This window comes from Eumetopias jubatus, unplaced genomic scaffold (genome assembly GCF_037043125.1).
Source record: "Eumetopias jubatus isolate StellerSeaLion01/CBP00866 unplaced genomic scaffold, mEumJub1_p1.0 scaffold_16, whole genome shotgun sequence".
In the NCBI taxonomy this organism is placed as follows: Eukaryota; Metazoa; Chordata; class Mammalia; order Carnivora; family Otariidae; genus Eumetopias; species Eumetopias jubatus.
The window spans coordinates 93,773,080-93,793,868 of record NW_028274822.1 but is presented as its reverse complement, the minus strand read 5'-3'; the positions used below and the strand labels follow the sequence as shown (position 1 = coordinate 93,793,868).

The following is a 20,789-nucleotide window of genomic DNA, read 5'->3' as shown; positions in this document are numbered from 1 at the left end:
GAGCCTGTTTCTCCCTCTCCCACTACCCCTGCTGTGTTCCCCCTCTCTCGCTCTGTCATTCTCTGTCAAATAAATAAATAAAATCTTAAAAAAAAAAAAAAAGAATTTAGCAGGCCATAAATGTGGCTTTTTTTTTAAGATTTTATTTATTTGAGAAAGACAGAACATGCACATGAGCGGGGAAAGGGGCAGAGATTGTTTAATGAACAGAAATTATTAATATTTAGAAGAAAATAAAGCTAGTTTTGTATCTCACACATTAAAACAAACTACTTCCATATGGATTTTAATTTAAACCACAACGATGCCTTAAGAAAACAGTTGATGCACCCCAATGTTTATTAGCAGCAATGTCCACAATAGCCAAACTATGGAAAAGAGCCCAGATGTCCATCAACAGATGAATTGATAAAGATGTGGTGTATGTATACAATTGAATATTATGCAGCCATCAAAAAATGAAATTTTGCCATTTTCAACAACGTGGATGGAACTAGAGGGTATTATGCTAAGCAAAATAAGTCAATCAGAGAAAGACAATTATCATATGATCTCACTGATATGTGGAATCTGAGAAACAAGGCAGATCATTGGGGAAGAGAGGAAAAATGATACAAGACAAAACCAGAGAGGGAGATAAACCATAAGAGACTCTTAATCTCAGGAAACAAACAGAGGGTTGCTGGAGTGGTGGGGGGTGGGAGGAATGGGGTGGCTGAGTGATGGACATTGGGGAGGGCATGTACTATGGTGAGGGCTGTGTACTGTGTAAGACTGTTGAATCACAGAACTGTACCCCTGAAACAAATAATACGTTATATGTTAATAAAAAATAAAAGGGGCGCTGGGTGGCTCAGCTGGTTAAGCGTCTGCCTTCGGCTCAGGTCATGATCCCAGGGTCCTGGGATCGAGCCCCACATCGGGCTCCCTGCTCAACAGGAAGCCTGCTTCTCCCTCCCCCACCCCCCCCTGCTTGTGTTCCTGCTCTCGCTGTGTCTCTCTCTGTCAAATAAATAAATAAATAAAATCTTAAAAAAATTTTTTAATTAAAAAGAAAACACAGATGATTATTTGTGTAATTTGGGGGAAAATTTGCCTATACATAATACAAAGACAAAAACCATAATTAAAAGTCAATAAATTTGACCATTAAAAAATTTAAAAACCTCTGCTTGGTTAAAAAAAAAAGTCAGTTATAACCGCATAACCACTCCCCTGCTCCACACAAACACCAGGAAAATATACCTACAACAAATGTCATTTGCTTTGCATTATGCTTTACCTTCATTTCACATAATAAAAATTCTGGCATTGGGGGCGCCTGGGTGGCTCAGATGGTTAAGCGTCTGCCTTCGGCTCAGGTCATGATCCCAGGGTCCTAGGATCGAGTCCCGCATCGGGCTCCCTGCTCAGTGGGGAGCCTGCTTCTCCCTCTGCTTCTCTCTCTGTCTCTCATGAATAAATAAAATCTTAAAAAAAAAAATTCTGGCATTGTGACAAATAAAACTATGTTTATCACACAAGCCATTTCCTTAAGCAGACGGCCAAATTCACAGTATGATTTTAAAATTTCCTTTGTAATTGTTGTCAAAGACTACTCAGTAAAGATTACTTGGGTTTCAATGAAAACGCATCAAAAGTAGAAAACTCATCATGTCATGTCAAATGATGTGGACCTAAGAGGTGCCTGTGGGGGCTCAGTCAGTTAAGCATCCAGCTCGCGATTTCAGCTCAGGTCATGATCTTGGGGTCCTAGGATCAAGCCCTGAGTTCAGCATGCTCAGCGGGGAGTCTGCTTGAGACTCTCTCCCCCCTTCTCCCTCTGTCCCTCCCCAACTCCCTCTCAAAGAAAAAAAAATGATGTAGACTTACTATAGAAAATACACAGAATTGAGAATTTCAGGTGAACAAGTGTGACAAGCCATCAGTGTGGTAGTATTATTTCCAGTATTTGTTATTCAGAAAAACGCAGACTCAACCTTACTCTAATTTAAACGTGTTTTTGAAAGTTGGAAGTTTTGAGAAGTTTTCTCCTGAACTCTTTTATATGGCTCCCACGTGTCCTCTCAGCAAATGGAAGCCTAAGCCCTTCTCTGTACAACTGGCCCAGTTTAACGGACTATTTTTGTGTACCTTGGCAGCTTCCTGCATAACACGCAGCTTTCCATGCGACAGCTCTCACATTTGTCTTCAGAAGGAAGGGGCAACCATCAGCATCATCGTGTAGTTCCACTTAGCATCAAGTTCTGAAGGAATTTCAGGGGAAACGTAGAGAATAATAAAAAATAACATTTACCTACTTACTGTGACAGATGTTTTACACATTTTTTTTTAACGCATCCAGCACCCATTACAAAAAGTGGTAAGGCACAGAGGTTCAGCAACTTGCCCAACATCGATGACACACCTAGGAAGTGGCAGATCCAGGCCACTGGTCCCATTCAGTATCCCCAAAGACCTGCAGTCACAGCCCCTCAACAAAAGTGGGGGGTGGGGGGGGGGCAAAGGCCTCCAGAATTTCTGTTTACATTCCAGTACTGGTGCCATCCAGTCCCCTATCCAGAAATAATGGCACCAGGGCAAAATAAGGATAAAAACAAAAGAAAGAAGGGCATCGGGATGGCTCAGCCAGTTAAGTGCCCGACTCTCCATCTCGGCTCAGGTGTGGATCTCAGGGTCGTGAATTCAAACCCCGCATTGGGCTCCACGCTGGGTGTAGAGGCTACTTAAAAACAAACAAAACAGGGGCGCCTGGGTGGCTCAGTCCTTAAGCGCCTGCCTTAGGCTCAGGTCATGCTCCCAGGGTCCTGGGATCGAGCCCCGCATCGGGCTCCCTGCTCCTTGGGAGTCTGCTTCTCTGCCCCTCTCTGGCTTGTTTTCTCTCTCTCTCTCAAATAAACAAATATTTAAAAAAAAAAGTATGCGTTAACGACAGCAAAAAGCATTAGAACTAGAAAAGAAAAAAAGAAAAAGGTCATTTCTTTGCACTCCCTCATTTTCAGGCGATAAACGTGAGACCCCGAAATCGTAGAATGGAGTGTCCAAAGTGGCAGAGGTGGATCACAGTCAGAGAGAGAGAACTTCAGGCCGTAGCAACCAGCTGCTATCAAAAACCTATGTGGGGTTTGTTTCTGGCTTTGGGGTTTTTGTTTTTAGTAGCGAAGCCTTTAAAAACAGCTCTACTGGGGCGCCTGGGTGGCTCCGATGGTTAAGCGTCTGCCTTGGGCTCAGGTCATGATCGCAAGGTCCTGGGATGGAGCCCCGCTGCTTCCCCCTCTCCCTCTGCCTCTCTCCCTGCTCCTGCTTTCTCTTTGTATCTCTGCGTCTCAAATGAATAAATAAAATCCTTTAAAAAAAAAAAAAAACAGCTCTACTGATAAGAGGCAGAACGGGGCTGGGTGAAGCCAGACTGGAGGGGGACAGGCGGCCCTGCAGGGAAGTCGCCCCGGCAGCGGGACCCCACACCCTCCCTGCGCGGCCCCCGGGGCGCACGTGCCCGGGGCCCGCGGCCCCCGCACAGCCAGGGACGCCCGGCGAGGGGGCGCCCTCGAGGGCCGCATCCAGGAACCGGGGCGTCCCCGCACCCGCGCGCGGACCCCGCGCCCCCCCACTCACCACGCGCCCCGCCGCGCTGCCCGCGAACCCCCGCCCGCCCACACGCCGGTGCCCACAGGCCTCCGAGCCTGCCGCCCACACGACCCCCGCACTCGTCCCAAACGCCGGCCCGGACGAAGTCCGCCCCCGAACCACCCCCACCGCCAGCACGGACCCCAGACCTCCGTCGTTGGACGCGCAGGCCCACGAGCCACGTGACCCGCCCCAGCGCCCCCAGCCCCGCCGCCGCCCCGCCCCCAGCCCGCATGCGCCGCTGGCCCGCATGCGCCCCTGGCCCGCGCGCCTCCCCGGCCCGCGGACCTCCGTGCGGTGCTTGTGGGTCCGCGGGCTGCCGACCGGGCTGCGGCGGAGCCGGGGGCCGCGCACGGAGATGCGGGCGCGCGCGCGGAGACGCCCACACTCGCCTCTTGCTTGGCGGCGACGGACAAAGAGAAGGGGCGCAACCCGAAAGCGTCAGGGGCCGTGTGAGTGCGAGTACGCGTGCGCGAGAGAAAGACGCCTTTGTTTTTGCTTTTCTTTCCTTTTTTTTTTTTTTTTTTTTGGTCACTCCAGGAAGCCGCCTTTGAACTACACTTCCCAGAAGGCACCGCGGCACGTAGGCGTCCCTGCGTCTGGGGCTCGCTGGTCGCCTGCAGACGCGAGGGCGACCGCCCGCCCGGGAGCGAGCGGCGTGAACGCGCGTCTGGGAGCGATGTATAGGGTCAGGATTTCAAACCCACCAATACGTTAGAAAAAAGGGGGGAAAAAAGACAACTGGCTTAAGAATTCAAGTGAGGAAATAAAAAAATGTATGCGTACATTTACGTTAAGTAGATAGGAATTAACAGGAAAAAGTAAAGCTGATCATAATTCAAGTGCGGGGGGGAGTTACAAACAAGTCACTACCCTTACAAAGAGACAGAAGGGCAGGGTGATAAAGAGAGAATAACCACAGACATGCAGGAAGTCGAGTGAGAATCCCCTGAACGCTAAGAAATTAGAAATTCTTGGTGAAACAGCTGACTCTCCAGGAATGGATGTGTCAAATTTGACCCGAGAAAGGAGAAAACCACTTCATGAGTAAAGATGAAGACAGTTTCAGAGATCCCGCGCCGAAAAGCATCAAACATTGAGTTTCCGGGGAATTTTTTCAAGTGATCAGAGAATTCTTACATGTAAAATTACCAGAGGAAATAGAAGGAGGAATTTTTCTACTGACTACTCAGCATAAAGACACCAAAATCGACAAATGTATGGTTTGAAAAAGCTCAGACAAAACCTGAGGATGACCCTGCAACACTCGACCACCCTGAGGCATTGCCCACAGAGAGGAGCGGGCAGAACCTCCCGCCAGCACCCTGGAACGCGGCGCGAACACGGGTGGCCCATCAGCGAGTCCGAGGGGAAACAGCACCACCTCCACAGGACGAAACGAACGTCTGAAACTTAAAGGGACCTTCCCGGGCGCCGCGGTGGCGCAGTCAGTCGGGCGTCTGCCTCCGGCCCGGGCCACGGGCCCCGGGTCCCTTGTTGGGCTGCCTGCGCGGCGGAGAATCTGTTTCTCCCCCTGCCTCCCCTCCCGGGCTGTGTGCGCGCTCGCGCTCGCGCTCGGAGATAAACACAGACGTTACCCATAAAACCAGTGCGCTCCTCAACGCCGGAACATCAGGAGGACTCACTGACAAGAGACGGGTATATCTAAGATCAGGATTTTTAAAATTGAAGTGCGGGGCGCCGGGCGTCTGCCTCCGGCTCAGGTCACGGTCCCGGGGTCCCGGGATCGAGCCCCGCCTCGGGTCCCGCCTCGGGCTCCCTGCTCCGCGGGAGGCCTGCTTCTCCCTCTGCCGCTCCGCCTGCTCGTGTTCCCGCTCTCGCTGTGTCTCTGTCAAATAAATGAATAAAATCTTTTTTATTTTTTTAAAGATTTATTTATTTATTTGAGAGAGAGAATGAAATAGAGAGAGCATGAGAGGGGGAGGGTCCGAGGGAGAAGCAGACTCCCCGCCGAGCAGGGAGCCCGATGCGGGACTCGATGCGGGACTCGATGCGGGACTCGATCCCCGGACTCCAGGATCATGACCTGAGCCGAGACTCGATCCCCGGACTCCAGGATCATGACCTGAGCCGAAGGCAGTCGCTTAACCAACTGAGCCACCCAGGCGCCCCACCACTCTGTTTTATTATTCTAGCTTAATAAAAACCTCATGTATCTAGAACAGAAATCTCTTCTAATTGTCCTTGCCCATGATTGCCTTGGATAGTTTGAGACCTGCAAACTTTCATGGAAATGTTAAGATCTGTCCCATTTCAAGAAAGAAAATGCTTTTATTGTTTTGACAGGAATTTTATTAAATTTATATTTTGTAAGCATTGGTATTTTTATTACATTGACTCTACTCCACCAATATATCTTTGAATTTTTCAGTTTTTTTTAAAAAAAATTTAAGATTTTTATTTTTTAACCTTTTTTGAAAGATTTTATTTATTTGAGAAAGAGACAGAGAGAGCACAAGCAGGGGGGAGGGGCAGAGGGAGAGGGAGAAACAGACTCAGGAGCCCGATGTGGGACTCAACCCCAGGACCCCAAGATCATGACCTGAGCAGAAAGCAGATGCTTAACCGACTGAGCCACCCAGGCGCCCCATACCATAAGTTTTGTCCTATATTTTTTTTCTTTCTACTCACTTTGCCATTTCTTTTTTTTTTTTTTTAACTGAACACTCATAACACTCATGGTAACTCTTTACTTAGCATGTCTTCAACCTCATGGAAAAGTGATGGAAAATATTCTTGGAAATTGAGGTTGTAATGAAATTTTCGTCAAAATGTTTCTCCCCCAGGGGCACTTGGGTGGCTCAGTCAGTTAAGTGTCTGCCTTCAGCTCAGGTCATGATCTTGGGGCTCTGGGATCAAGCCCCGCATTGGTTCCCTGCTCAGCGGGGAGTCTGCTTCTCCCTCTCCCTCTGCTGCTCCCCCCGACTCATGCTCTGTCTCCTTCTCAAATAAATAAATAAAATCTTCAAAATTATTTTCCCCCAGATCTGCAACTGGGTTCTTAGAGTTTACCAGCTGATGCCATGGCTTATCTCACTGAGGGCTTGTTGATTTACTTCTTTTTTTTTTAAGATTTTATTTATTTAGTTAGAGAACATGTGAGCAGGGGGGAAGAGCAGAGGGAGAGGAGGAGAATCCTCGAGCAGACTCCCATCCGAGCCAGGACCCTGAGATCATGACCTGAGCCAAAATCAAGAGTCAGGAGCTTAACTGACTGAGCCACCGAGGCACCCGGACTTCCTTCTTGTTCTTTTTTTTTTTTTTAAACATTTTATTTATTTTTTGACAGAGAGAGACACAGCGAGAGAGGGAACACAAGCAGGGGGAGTGGGAGAGGGAGAAGCAGGCTCCCCGCTGAGCGGAGAGCCCGATGTGGGGCTCGATCCCAGGGCCCTGAGATCATGACCTGAGCCGAAGGCAGTTGCTTAACGACTGAGCCACCCAGGCGCCCCCCCTTCTTGTTCTTAAAGAGGAGAACTCCCAAATTTCTGTTTTGAGAGTATTTTGGTGGAGAAGGAGTTTAGTAATTATACATATGTGTTGTTGCAGGGGGTACACACGAAGTGGGGGAGGTCGTCAGAAAGCATTTTTTTCGTCTGAAGGGGTTCATGAGGTATTTATTCATTTGAGAGAGAGCACGAGCAGGGGGAGGGGCAGGAGGAGAGGGAGAAGCAGAACCTGCTGAGCAGGGACCCCGATGTGGGGCTCGAGCCCAGGACCCTGCGATCATGACCTGAGCTGAAGGCAGACACTTAACTGACTGAGCCACCCAGGCGCCCCTCCTGAGGGCATTTCTTACTTTGGGGACATTTTACTAGCTGAAAAAACTGTCTGGGTCACTTAACATCTCGGCTCGTCCATTTGAGGGCATTAGGTGGGTTTTCTATCTTCCATCTACATTAGATGGCAATGTTGATAACTTGTCTGCCTTTACCTAAAAAGTCTCCTTTCCCCATGTTCCCATAACACTGTCCTCGAGTTCCTTCAAGCTCTCACCAACAACCTCTAGGCTCTGCTAATAACCTTCCCAAGGGCCCTTCAGGTTTTCACTAATATTTTCCTCAAGAGTCTTCCAGATTCTGCTTACCGCCCAGTGCCAAGGCCAGTAGGACCCTACTTCCAGGCCAAATTTCTATTTCAATCACAACTCTGCCTAAAATGTCACCCCCAAAATCTTAGCATACATAACAACAAAGATGTTCTCATGGTTCTGTTGGTCAGGATTTCAGGAAAGGTTTGGCTGGGCATTTGTGGTTCAGGACATCTCATGTAATGCTGTCCCGTTTGGTGGCTGCAGCTGGGAAGATGGCACTGGAGTGTATATGGGGAGGTGGATGGGCATCTCTTTCTCTTCATGTAGCCTCAGAACCTATGTAGTTTCTCCGCGTGGACTCTCAGAGGCTCCCCCCAGCACCAGAGCCTGAGGGACTGGCCACATGGCAGCCTGAGAGCTTCACGAGCAAGTACTCCAGTCGGGACAGCAGAAGCTGCATTGCCTTTTTTTAACTTATGGTGTGTGTGTGTGTGTGTGTGTGTGTGTGTGCGCGCGCTCGCACGTCTCCGTGCGTGTGTGCATGTGTGCCCACGTGTAACATGTCTGTGCATATGTGTAACACGTGTGCACGTGTGTGCATGTATGTGTGTGCCCGCGTGTAGCCCGTGTGTCCGCACTGTGTGCATGTGTGTGTGTGCACGCATGCACGTGTGTCCGTCTGTGTGTGCCCGTGTGGCACGTGTGTGCATGTATATGTGCGCACGTGCACATGTGTCAGTGTGTGTGCGTGTGTGTGTAAGGGGGCGCAGCAGACCACCACCACATTCTGCAGCTACCAGGGACCATCAGCAAACGGGACTCAGTGGGAGGAGTGGTACATCCACATTGTGGAAGGGGAGGTAAAAAGGGCTGGCTCTTGGCTACAGCCATCTTTGGAAAGAAAAATCCACCATATATGTCAAAAATGGCCCATTATCGGTAATTTCATATAGTTCAACCTAAATATACAAATGTGTGGGGAAAGTAACCTGGATTCCATTTTACCCAGAAAACTTTCATCTATTTGGTCTATAATCATTGTTTTTCTATAGTCTCTATCCAGATTTGGTATGAAGTTTATACTAGGATTGTAAAATGAATTTGGGAGTAATCTATCCTTTTAAAATTTTCCAATACAGGGGCGCCTGGGTGGCTCAGTTGTTAAGCATCTGCCTTCGGCTCGGGTCATGATCCCGGGGTCCTGGGATCAAGTCCTGCACTGGGCTCCCTGCTCGGCGGGAAGCCTGCTTCTCCCTCTCCCACTCCCCCTGCTTGTGTTCCTGCTCTCGCTGTGTCTCTCTGTCAAATAAATAAATAAAATCTTTAAAAAAAATCTTTCCAATACTGCTTGTATAACATAATGATCAAGTCCTTTAATGTTTGGTAAAATTTTACTGTTCAGTAACCTAAGCTTGCTACATTTCTTAAGGGAAATTTCTGACTACAATTCAATTTCCATATTTGTTACTGACTTATTCAGTCTTGCTTTTTCTGCTTGGTCCATTTTGGTCATGTATAATTTGCAAGAAAATTGAGAATTTTTTTAAAGATTTTATTTACTTATTTGACAGATGCAAAGAGAGCAGAAGCAGGGGAAAGAGGGAGAAGCAGGCTCCCTGCCGAGCAGGGAGCCCAATGCAGGGCTCGATCCCAGGACCCCAAGATCATGACCTGAGTCGAAGGCAGATGCCTAACAAATGAGCCACCCAGGCGCCCTGAAAATTGAGAAATTTAATATAACCTTTCATATTTAGTGGTACATGATTATCGTTAGTATTCTCCTATAATTTTTCAAAATCTAAATTGTCTATATTTATGTCCTCCTTTCATCTCACATTAGTTACAAGTACTTTCTCATGAATGTTCATGAATCTGTCACCCAGTCTGAGAAACAGGAAATTACAAATAATTTGCAGCTTCTATTTGCTGCCCCTCCACAGAAGCAGACACCATCCTGAATAGTTTGGTTATCATTTTCTTGCTTCTGTTTCATCATTTTGTCACAAGATACATGCCTCTCTAAATAATATGTAATTCCGTTTCGCTTTATTTTGGCCTCTAACAATGATATTATATACCTAGGGCTTGAACATATGGTTTATTCAGTTGCACTTTAAGTCATAGAACATAATATTCCATTGACTCTATATAATAGTTTATTCATTCCCCTTTTACATCTTTATTAGATTTGTTTTAATTGAAACTTCTATTGAGATAATTATAAATTCACCTGTAGTGTTAAAAATAACAGAAAGAGATCCTTATACTTTGCCCAGTTTACCCCAATGTTAACATTTTGCAAAACTACAGTACATCACAGCCAGAATATTGACCTTAATACAGCCCATAATACGTATTCAGATTTCTCCAGTTTCACTTACACTCATGTTGATGTACGAAGTTCTATTCAGTTTTATCACCTGTGTAGGTTCATGTATCAACAACAACTGAACAACTCTTCAATATCAGTACATGATACTGAACAGTTCCCACAGCACAAGATTTTTTTTTACATTTAGTATTTTGATACTTTTGAAAATAGATTCATTTTATTAAATTCCATTTTGCAAAGTTTTTCTTGTATGTAGAAATAGAACTGACTTGGATATATTGACCTGACATCTGATTACTTTGCTAAATTCATTTTTTTATCTATTTAGAAATGATTTGATACTGATGAAAAGTTGAAAAAACAATCACAGAATTACAGAATTTACAGGATAGGGAAGATTCCTAAATACATTTTACCTACATTCCCCAGATGTCAACATTTTACCATGTCTGCTTTCTCCATAAAAGAAAATACTTCTCTCGAAAGGTAGAAGCATGAGTTGCAGACATAATTCCTCTACATTCTGAACACTGCAGAGTGTCTCCAAGAAGGTCATTCCATTATCTAACCACAGTAAGTTATCAAATTGAGGAAATGAACCTAAATGCAGTACTATTATCAAATACACAGAACTTATTCAAATTCCATCAATAGTCCTCATAAAGTCCAAGAAACAAAACTTGGATTCAATGTCCGATTGCATGTATCTTTAGTTACCTCTAAATTTAAAAAAAAAAAATTTTTTTTTAATTTTAGGTAAACTCTAGTCCACACGTGGGACTCGACTCACAACTCCAAAATCAAGAGCCGCATGTTCCCCTGACTGAGACAGCCAGGTGCCCCTCTTTAGTTACCTTTAAACTGGATCAGTCTTTCAGTCTTTCCTGACCTCAACATTTTTAAAAGTGTTGCCATTTTCATGCTGAATGACTCTATCCTGGGTTTGTTAGGTGTTTCCTCATGATTTTTTTTTAAAGATTTTATTTATTTGACAGAGAGAGACACAGCGAGAGAGGGAACACAAGCGGGGGGAGTGGCAGAAGGAGAAGCAGGCTTCCCGCGGAGCAGGGAGCCCGACGCGGGGCTCAATCCCAGGACCCTGGGATCATGACCTGAGCCGAAGGCAGGCACTTAACTGAGCCACCCAGGCGCCCCTCCTCATGATTTAGATTCACGTTACGCATTTTTGGCAGGAATACTACACAAGTGATGTGTCTTTATCAGAGATCCATATCAAGAGTTCCATATTTATTTGTGCCAAAAATAGCGATATTCATTTTGATTGCTTAAGGTGGTAAATGCCAGATTTCTCTTTTGTAAAATTCTTATTTTTCCAATTGTAATTAACAAGTATCTCGTGGGCAGAGGTTTTAAGACTAATATTCCCTCATAAAACTTTCACCCACCTAATTTTTGCATTCATGATGATTCTTGCCTAAGACAAATATTACTGTGCTGGCCACCAAGGGGTGAGTTTTCTAATTATGTCATTTCTAATATATTGATATTTTACTTTAAAGAAATAAGAGTTTTCCCTTCTCTCCTACTTGTTTATACATTTGCATATTTATATAAATATGGATCCATGGACTTATTTTATTCTTTTGGTTATAACCTGCTATCATTATTTGAATGCTCTAACTGTTCCAGATTTGGCAGTGTTAAGCTGGTTGCAGTGTTCTTTTGACAAGACTGCATCATGAAATTTTTGAGGTTTGTTCTATGACCTGGCACTTGGTCTATACTGTATAATATTCCCTGTGCACTTGAGAATAATGTATATTCTGCTGTAGTTGGGTGGAGTGCTCCATGTATATGTTAGGTCAAGGTTTATAGTGTTGTTCAAGCTGTCTATTTCTTTGTTGATTGTTATGCGTTGAATTGCATCCCCGCAGAAGAGATATGTTCGAATCCTGACCACACACCTCAGAACGTGACCTTATTTAGAGTCTACAGAGGTGATCATTTATTTTTTTTAAGATTTTTTAAAATTTATTTATTTGAGAGAGAGAGAATGAGAGAGAGCACAAGAATCGGGAGGGTCAGAGGGAGAAGCAGGCTCCCCACTGAGCAGGGAGCCCGATGCAGGACTCCATCCTGGGACTCCAGGATCATGACCTGAGCCGAAGGCAGTCGCTTAACCAACTGAGCCACCCAGGTGCCCGGTAATCATTTTTTTAAAAATATTTTATTTATTTAGGGGCGCCTGGGTGGCTCCATCGTTAGGCATCTGCCTTCGGCTCAGGTCAGGATCCCAGGGTCCTGGGATCGAGCCCGCATCGGGCTCCCTGCTCGGCGGGAAGCCTGCTTCTCCCTCTCCCTCTCCCCCTGCTTGTGCTTGCTCTCTCTCTCTGGCACATAAATAAATGAAATCTTCAAAAAGTAGTTCTTTAAAAAAAAAAAAAGAAAATTGGGGGCGCCTGGGTGGCTCAGTTGCGAAGCGTCTGCCTTCGGCTCAGGTCATGGTCCCAGGGTCCTGGGATCGAGCCCGCATCGGGCTCCCTGCTCGGCGGGGAGTCTGCCTCTCCCTCTCCCACTCCCCTGCTTGTGTTCCCTCTCTCGCTGGGTCTCTCTCTGTCAAACAGATAAATAAAATCTTTAAAAAAAAAAAAAAGACAATTGGAGGAAAAGATAATTTTTGTAATAAAGTGACAGAGAACTTGGCTAAACTGTGTTCTAGTGCTTCATACAAAGAACTTATAAATAATGAACTGGAACGTTTAGCTGAACAGATTTCTAAGCAGAGTGTTGAAGACATGGCCTGACTTCTTGCTAATAGTACAATTTGGGAGGACAGAGATAAAGTGAAAAATGAATTGTTAAGCATAAAGGAACTAGATTTTGAAAATTTGAAAGATTCTCAGCTTATCCATATTGCAAAAAATGAGAAAGCATGCTCTGGAGAGAACAAGAGTGTGCCTTGTGAATCCATCAGCCATCTCAGCAGGAATGCTACCAACTTGGATTGAAGGGGACAGAGAAAGGTGAATGAAGAAAGTCGTTGGCTGTCCTGGAAACAGGCCAATAGAGCTCTCTAGATGGGCACATGGGTCATCCTTAAAAGACAAAGGAAGACTGACCCAGAGGGCAGAGCCACCTCCTTGGACTCAGAGGGTGAAGCCACCTTTTCAATTCCAGAGGCTTGTCCACCATCCAGGGATGAGGGGCAGGGCCATCACCCAGTGGTCTCAGAGGACCGAGGTTTGGCCAGAGAATCATTCCCAGGCCTTAAAATCTAATGGAATTTGCCCTGTCAGGTTTTAACTTGCTTGGGACTCACAACCCTTTTTCCTGATTTCTCCCTTTTAGGATAGGACAGTCTACTTTATGCCTGTCTAATCACTGTATTTTGGAAGCAGGTAATCTGTCTGGTTTCACACATTCCCAAATGGAGAGGAATACTGCCCCAGGATGAAGCATACCCCATCTCACCCACATCTGATTTAGATGGTATTTAAGAGATTTTGGAGTTGATGCTTGGGTGAAGTAAGCCGGCTGGGGGGAATGTATTTTGCACGTGAAAAGGACACAGATGGGGGGCAGGGCGCAAGAGGGCAAACTTACATGTTGAATTACGTCTGTTCAAAAAAGATGTATTGGATTCCTAGTCCCCAGTACCTTAGGATGTGAAGTTAATTAGCAATAGTATCTTTACAGAGATAATCAAGTGAAAATGAGATAATTGAGGTGAGACCTAAGCCAACAGTAGGATCCTTCTAAGAGACTGGGGCAGACAGTTGGTGGCAATGAGCCCTGAGGTGTTGGCAGAATAAGCTTCCTCCCACAAGGCAAGGTCCACTTTTTCAGGGAGGGGGAGGGACTCTACAGCAGGACTTGGCAGGTTTTGTAAGCAACAGCATCTGCCACAACTCTGCCATTGTAGTTAGTGCAAAAGCCACCAGACAATACAATTAACGTATGGTTATGTTCCAATAAAACCTGACTCACGGATGCTGAGACTTGAATTTCAAATAATTTTCTCAATTGGTGAAGTGTTGATCTTTTTGCAACCATTTAAAAACGTAAAGACTTCTTGGCTCCGTCCGTACAAATACAGGCAGCGAGCGGCCGCCAACATCTAAGCTGTGTGTCTGAGTGAAGCGCATCCAGTGCACTTTCTCAGGAGTCTGTGAGGCAGAGTCCTCACACTTCTGTCAGGTATCCCTACATGAACTGTCAAGAGACTACGTTTTCTAGGGGCGCCTGGGTGGCTCAGTCGATGAAGCGTCTGCCTTCGGCTCAGGTCATGATCCCGGGGTCCTGGGATCGAGCCCCACGTCAGGCTCCCTGCTCGGCGGGGAGTCTGCTTCTCCCTCTCCCTCTGCCACTCCCCCTGCTCGCTCTCTCTCACAAATAAATCTTTAAAAAAATTATTAAAGAGACTACTTTTTCTATACCGATACGTTTCTATAAGGGATTAGCAAGCACGTGAAGTGGATGGTTTCACTCAGCAACGTCACAGTTAATGCTCTTCCTTGAGATGAGCTTTCAGGGGTTCACACCTGTCACTGTTGTGGTTAGGGGCTCACAGGAGCAGAGTAACCATCCCATCTCCTGTGTCAGACGTCCTCATTAACTAAAAACTCTTCTACGGCAATAGCCTTCAGTGTTCCCAGAATCTTGTCATCAGGGGCCACGAGGTTCTCGGTGTAAACAAGCGACAGCACTTTGTACTATGGGCTAAAGTTTCCACATTGGAATGTAAACAAGAACCTGATTTTCTTCTTGCCTCAGGAAAAAAGCCCTCTTCTGTGACTTATACACTACTCCCCAGCAACAACTTATCGATTAAAGCCCTTCAGTAATATGAGATAGAAATTCACTCTCCTTAACGTTAGCAGAAAAACATGTTTATTGAAGAGAGGCGGAAGCACACAGGCCAGAAAACCAGGTTCAAAGAGGGACAGCACCCATACTTATTCTGGGAAACCAATACAGCAGGAAGGAATTGATGGCCCTCCATTCTGGGGCAAGAGTAAGTTAGTTCCACACGTCCCTTCTGGTTCACATGAGGCTGAGTCAGAGACTCACGATCCAGAAACGAGGTTACCATGAGCCGGCAATGGGCATAATGCTCACCTGTAGCTGGTGCAACAGGTGCCCTGAGAGACACCAACCCGGAGATGGACACACCAGAGAGGTGCTCCTCCAGAGAAAACCAGCGTGTTCTCGCCAATCAGTGGAGAACACACTCTGAACTGCTAAAATATAATCTCTCTCTCTGCTCCTACACAGCAGCCCCGTGATAACTGTCAGACCCACTTACAAAGACTGCTGAGTAAGTAAAACTCATTTGGGGAACAGTATCTTTCCATTTATTAAAAGCCACATTACTTTAGTTGCTAAGAAATAAAGAGACAAAACTGATACTTAGCATTTAATATGGAGAATATTAGGGGATGTTATTCCACAAACTACCAAATATATGTATGACGTTACATTAAAAAATAAAATACCAAAGTTTTAAAAAATGCTATTCAGTGTTACTCAAGAAAGTCACACTAAATATCTCTTAACCTTCAGAATATGTTCCTTGATGTTTTCCTGACCATTGCTCTATTTACATATTAAAATAAAAAACAACTTTATACTCCACCATGAAAAAATCCACCATTTAAAATTGAGATTTTCTTCACTCTAAAACATAGCTTCAAATCTGGAATGTGACTCTCCACACATAACACATTCCTACGGGAAAATGCTTTCGTGATTTATTAAGTTTGGCAAGTTTTAAATATGAATTCTCTGAATTTTATCTTTATCATGATGCAGTGTACTTCATAGTTACTGCTCCTCATTCCTTGAGTTCTCGTCTACAGACTCATAGGACTTATTTCTGAAAGCTTTTGCCCATTCATTGCAAATATGACGGTCTCTCTCTGACTTAATTGATAGGAGTGTACTTTTAGGACTTCCTGCTTCTGCATCCCATCTCCATTATCATCTAAAATCTCCTGAGAATCAACGTCTGTGAGAAAGTCCCTAACATCTACTTCATTCTAATTTCTCACTTGTGAGTTTTTCGATGTATACGAAGCCCTGAGTTCCAACAGAAGGATTTCCCACATTCAGAGCATTTCCACGGCTTCTCTCCTGTGTGCACTCTCTGATGTTCACTGAGGGACGACTTCTGAGTGAAGGCCTTCCCACATTCACCACACTTAAAAGGTTTTTCTCCCGAGTGAGTTTTCTGGTGTATCTGAAGTGACGCCTTCCTGGGATAGGCTTTCTCACATTCGCTGCATTCATAGGGTTTCTCCGTAGAGTGAGTCCTCTGGTGTATGATGAGCTGAGATTTCCCACAAAAGGCTCTCTCACAGAAACTACATTCGTACGGTCTCTCTCCAGTGTGTGTTCTCCTATGTATAACAAGATATGATTTGCTGCTGAAAGCCTTCCCACACTCATTGCATCCATAGGGCTTCTCGCCTGCATGTGCTCTCAGATGTGCGGTGAGCTGTTCCTTCCTACCGAAGGCTTTCCCACATTCACTGCACTGATAAGGATTATTCCCCGTGTGGATTCCCTGGTGAACGACAAGTTGTGTCTTCATATTGAAGGCTTTCCCACAGTCGCTGCACTGGTAGGGTTTCTCCCCTGTGTGCATTCTGATGTGAACCAGGAGGTAGGACTTACTCCTAAAGGCTTTCCCACATTCACTGCATTTATGGGGCTTCACTCCTGTGTGAGTCCTCTGGTGTACGACAAACGGTGACTTCAAACTGAAGGCTTTCCCACACTCCCCACATTCATAAGGTTTCACGCCTGTGTGGCTTCTCTGGTGTAAAAGCAGCTGTGATTTCCAGCTGTAGGCTTTCCCACATTCACTGCAGCCGTAAGGTTTCCCCCCTGTGTGAATTTCCTGATGGACAATGAGCTGTGACCTGAAGGAGAATACCTTCCCACACTCACCGCAGGAGTAGGGCTTTTCTCCCGTGTGCACCCTCTGATGAGCATTAAGGTTTGACTTGGCACTGAATGCCCTTTCACATTTGGTGCATTCGTAAGGCCTCTCTCCCGTATGAATTCTGAGATGGACAATCAGTTGTGACTTACAACGAAAAGCTTTCCCACATTCATTACACACACAGTTCTTTTCTATACTGTGAGCTCTTTGATGCTTAAGAAAATAGGATTCTTCATATCCATGGAACTTATCAGGATTTTTTCTCAGACAGCTTTTGGTTGAACCTGAGTTTTGTGTCAGACTTTTTCCATGTGTGTTGTACTTATGGATTCTTTGTCTTGAAGGAACATGGGTTCTGCTCAGATGACGTTTTCCAAATGCGCCACAAGCATAACTTCTCTCAATATTTTCAAACTCATCTTGATTTTTCTGGTACCATTCTTTCCAACCTTCTAGGAAAAATAAATATATATATACATATATATATATTTTTAATCATCAATGTAGCTGATCTGGAATTAGAGAGCTACAAAACTGTCATGTAATGAGTGTTTTTTGCTTAATAACAGGCCTCAAACACTGGTTCAAAAGAAATACTGGCCAAGCCCACATGTGCCATATGTCTGAGCTATGGAGCATGAGGAACTGTGTTAAACCAAATCCCATTATGGAAATGGATGGCAAATTAGCAGTGATCAAAAATGTTTTTTTAAAATAGAAGCTTAGGGCCACCTGGGTGGCTCAGTGTGTTGAGTGTCAGACTCTTGGTTTCAGCTCAGGTCATGATCTCAGGATGAGATGGAGTCCCACGTCGGGCTTGTGCTTATTGGGGAGCCTGCTTGAGATTCCCTCTCCCCCCACCCCACCCCCGCTCACACACGCTCTCCTTCTCTCTCAAAAAAAAAAAAAAAAGACAAAGAAAAAGAGAACACGAGGCTTAAGATGCTTAGCCTGCACTTAGGAGCCAACACCATTTACCTTATATCTGAATGTTATTATTACAGGGGCTTATTCAAAAAGTGAATTCAGAGGATACCGAGTAACCAGGGTATAACATTCAGACAGGGACAATGAGACGTTAAAGTAAGACTCAGTTAGCCATAGGAAAATTAGGGGCAAGAGCATTCCAAACAGACGGAAAAGCACATACAAAATTCTTGAGAAAGGAACACCTGTTTGGCACAGTTAAGAAATAGAAAAAAATGGGATGCCTTGTTGGCTTGGTCGGTGGAGGCTGTGACTCTTGTTGTCAGTGTCATGAGTTTGAGCCCCAAGTTGGGTGGGAAACCTACAAGTTTTAAAAAAAAAGAAAAGAAAAGAAAAATATTTTGAAAAAAGGCTGGGACAGCTAAAACTCACTGAGTGAACAGAGTGCAATCAAGAACCAAATAGGCAGGGGCGCCTGGGTGGCTCAGTCGTTAGGCGTCTGCCTTCGGCTCGGGTCATGATCCTGGGGTCCTGGGATCGAGTCCTGCATCAGGCTCCCTGCTCCATGGGAAGCCTGCTTCTCCCTCTCCCACTCCCCCTGCTTGTGTTCCCTCTTTCGCTGGGTCTCTCTCTGTCAAATAAATAAAATCTTAAAAAAAAAAAAAAAAAAAGCAAATAGGCAGGCAAAAAAGTTTTCATCTTACCCAAAGGTAAGAGGACATCTTGATTCATGTTGTGCTTTCTGGAGTGTTTTTTTTTTTTTAAGATTTTATTTATTTATTTGTCAGAGAGAGAGAAATGGAGAGAGATAGAGCGAGCACAAGCAGGGGGAGTGGCAGAGAGAGGGGCAGGCTCCCCGCTGAGCAGGAAGCCCAAAGCGGGCCTCAATCCCAGGACCCCGGGATCATGACCTGAGCCGAAGGCAGACACTTCACAAACTGAGCCACGCAGGCGCCTCTCATGTTGTGCTTTTAAAAGATGTTTGCCTGTTATGTAGAAAATGAGCAGGAGAAGGGCTGAGAGACAAACGAGGAAGCCCTTGTAGTAGTGTGGGAAGACGTCACAGTGGTTTGGACTAAACTCTGGAGCTGAGCAAATGTGGAATGCATCTGGAGAGAACCAAGAAAATCTACCAAAGGACTGGGTGAAGGAGAAGGTGAGAGAAGGGGAGGCTTTAAGACTCCAGATTTTAGGCTGGAGAAACAGGAGGTGCTGCTCTCTGAGAGGGAAAATGTTTGCAGGAAAAATTAAGGACTTTGTTTTGGATCTGACTACACTTGAGATCTCAGCTAAAAACCCAAATGGAGAGGAGACAGCAAGTAGGCAGACAGACGGAAGTTCAGTGCTCAGAGAAAAGCAGGAGTCAACATGTAAAAGGTCTTAAACACCATGAAGGACGAGACCTTCCCGGGAAGGTGAGCAGATGACACATGTGGCCGGACAATGATGAGGCCCAACAGGAGCTTGATGCTGAGTGTGAGGCCCACAGGGCACCAGGAAGGGCACACTCATTAGGGGCACAGCCTCATCATGTTACTACAGCTGTCCTGTGGGGCCACCAGGGGCTCTCCTGCCTCCTCAGGACCTCCTGATAAACCCTCTCTCCCCACTCATGCGGGAACAGTTCGCATTATGGTTTGTGCCTCAAAGTAGGGCCACTAAACTCAAGGATGCGGGTGAGAATACCAAGACCGGTGGCTAGAATACTTCTCGGGCTTGAATAAATGCTCAAACCACTTTTGGTTGTTGGTATTGGCTTCAGAGAATTAGGGTCGGGAAAAAAAGACTGACCGGAAGCTTGTTGGGTGGGTTTGTTTTTTTTTTTAAGATTTTATTTATTTATTTATTTATTTATTTATTTATTTATTTATTTATTTAACAGAGAGAAAGAGAGCACAAGCAGGGGGAGCAGCAGAGGGAGAAGCAGACTCCCTGCTGAGCAAGAAGCCCAATGCAGGACTTGGTCCCAGGACCCTGGGCCAAAGGCAGACGCTCAACCAACTGAGCCACCCAGGCGCCCCACTTGTTAGGTTTTGAAGGAAACCTAAGCCTGGTCTGGTAACAGCCTATGATTCTTTAGCCCCAAATACGCCCAAATCTGCACCAACAGACAGGACCATATTCTCTCCAAGCATCGTCTCATCTATGCCAACAGGACAAAAATACTGGAGTGAACAGGGAAAGTATGCCAGTGCTAGAGCAAGAAGTCTTCTTTGATTTTTTTCTCAAAGAGGAGAGTGTGTGATGGACTGCTATCCCCCATCCACCCCTCTGCAAACAGGAGCTTCTGTTATAGTTTCCGGATCCTTCCCCACCACTGCACATGTCTAGAATAGACTGCTGATCTTTTAACTCCATGTCCGTTCAGATTGTGAGGCCACAGCCACATCTGTGTGAAGGTACCACACTCATCTCAAGAAATCTTGGACTTGCAACTGGACTCCGGGTCCAGGATGAGAACACATGCTGCCTCCCTTGGGGAAGGAATGATCACGTTTTGTGTTAACATTAGCATTTTTGAAGCTGCACAGGTGGAAAGAATGGCACATGTGCGGCACACCCAAAGGTAGGACTCACACTATTCGCAGAGCCACACGAACTTCCCTTCTTCCGTGCACCAGCCCTGACTGGTGAGGACATGGTCCATGTGGTCCCCCACCGAGCCCTCCCCACCCCCACATCACGGCTAGTTCAGGCACTGGCATGTCAGCTCTAAGAAAACATGCCGGCAGGCTTCTGAGAAAGAGTCTGGGGACTGGTGAAGGGGATTTTGGGGAAAGAAACAGGACTTATCCAGTGACTCCTGTTGTATCTGCATATGATGCCTGGCATGGAGGAACCTACCAGGACAAAGGAAAAGAAAAGCATAACCTCTCAGGGTGAGAAAAGGGAGGCAGATGGATCGCTGACATCACCAAGCTCCTTGTTTTTAAGTTAGATAC

At 45.7% G+C, this 20,789-nt stretch overlaps 1 protein-coding gene across 7 annotated transcripts in view; it reads right to left on the bottom strand.

The window, feature by feature from the left end:
* LOC114202369 (uncharacterized) overlaps nucleotides 1–20,789 on the bottom strand; it is a 59,370-nt gene that overhangs the window by 26,027 nt on the left and 12,554 nt on the right. The window contains exons 1-2 of one of the 7 annotated variants that reach the window (XM_088019297.1): nucleotides 4,020–4,097; nucleotides 2,134–2,246 (exon numbers count right to left, since the gene is read on the bottom strand). Coding sequence is in view for 3 of the 7 variants with exons in the window: in XM_028095538.1 (XP_027951339.1) it covers nucleotides 16,021–17,372 (1,352 nt within the window). In the remaining 4 variants the exon portion in view is untranslated. The other 6 variants (XM_028095544.2, XM_028095536.2, XM_028095537.2 and 3 more) reach the window with 6 other exon arrangements.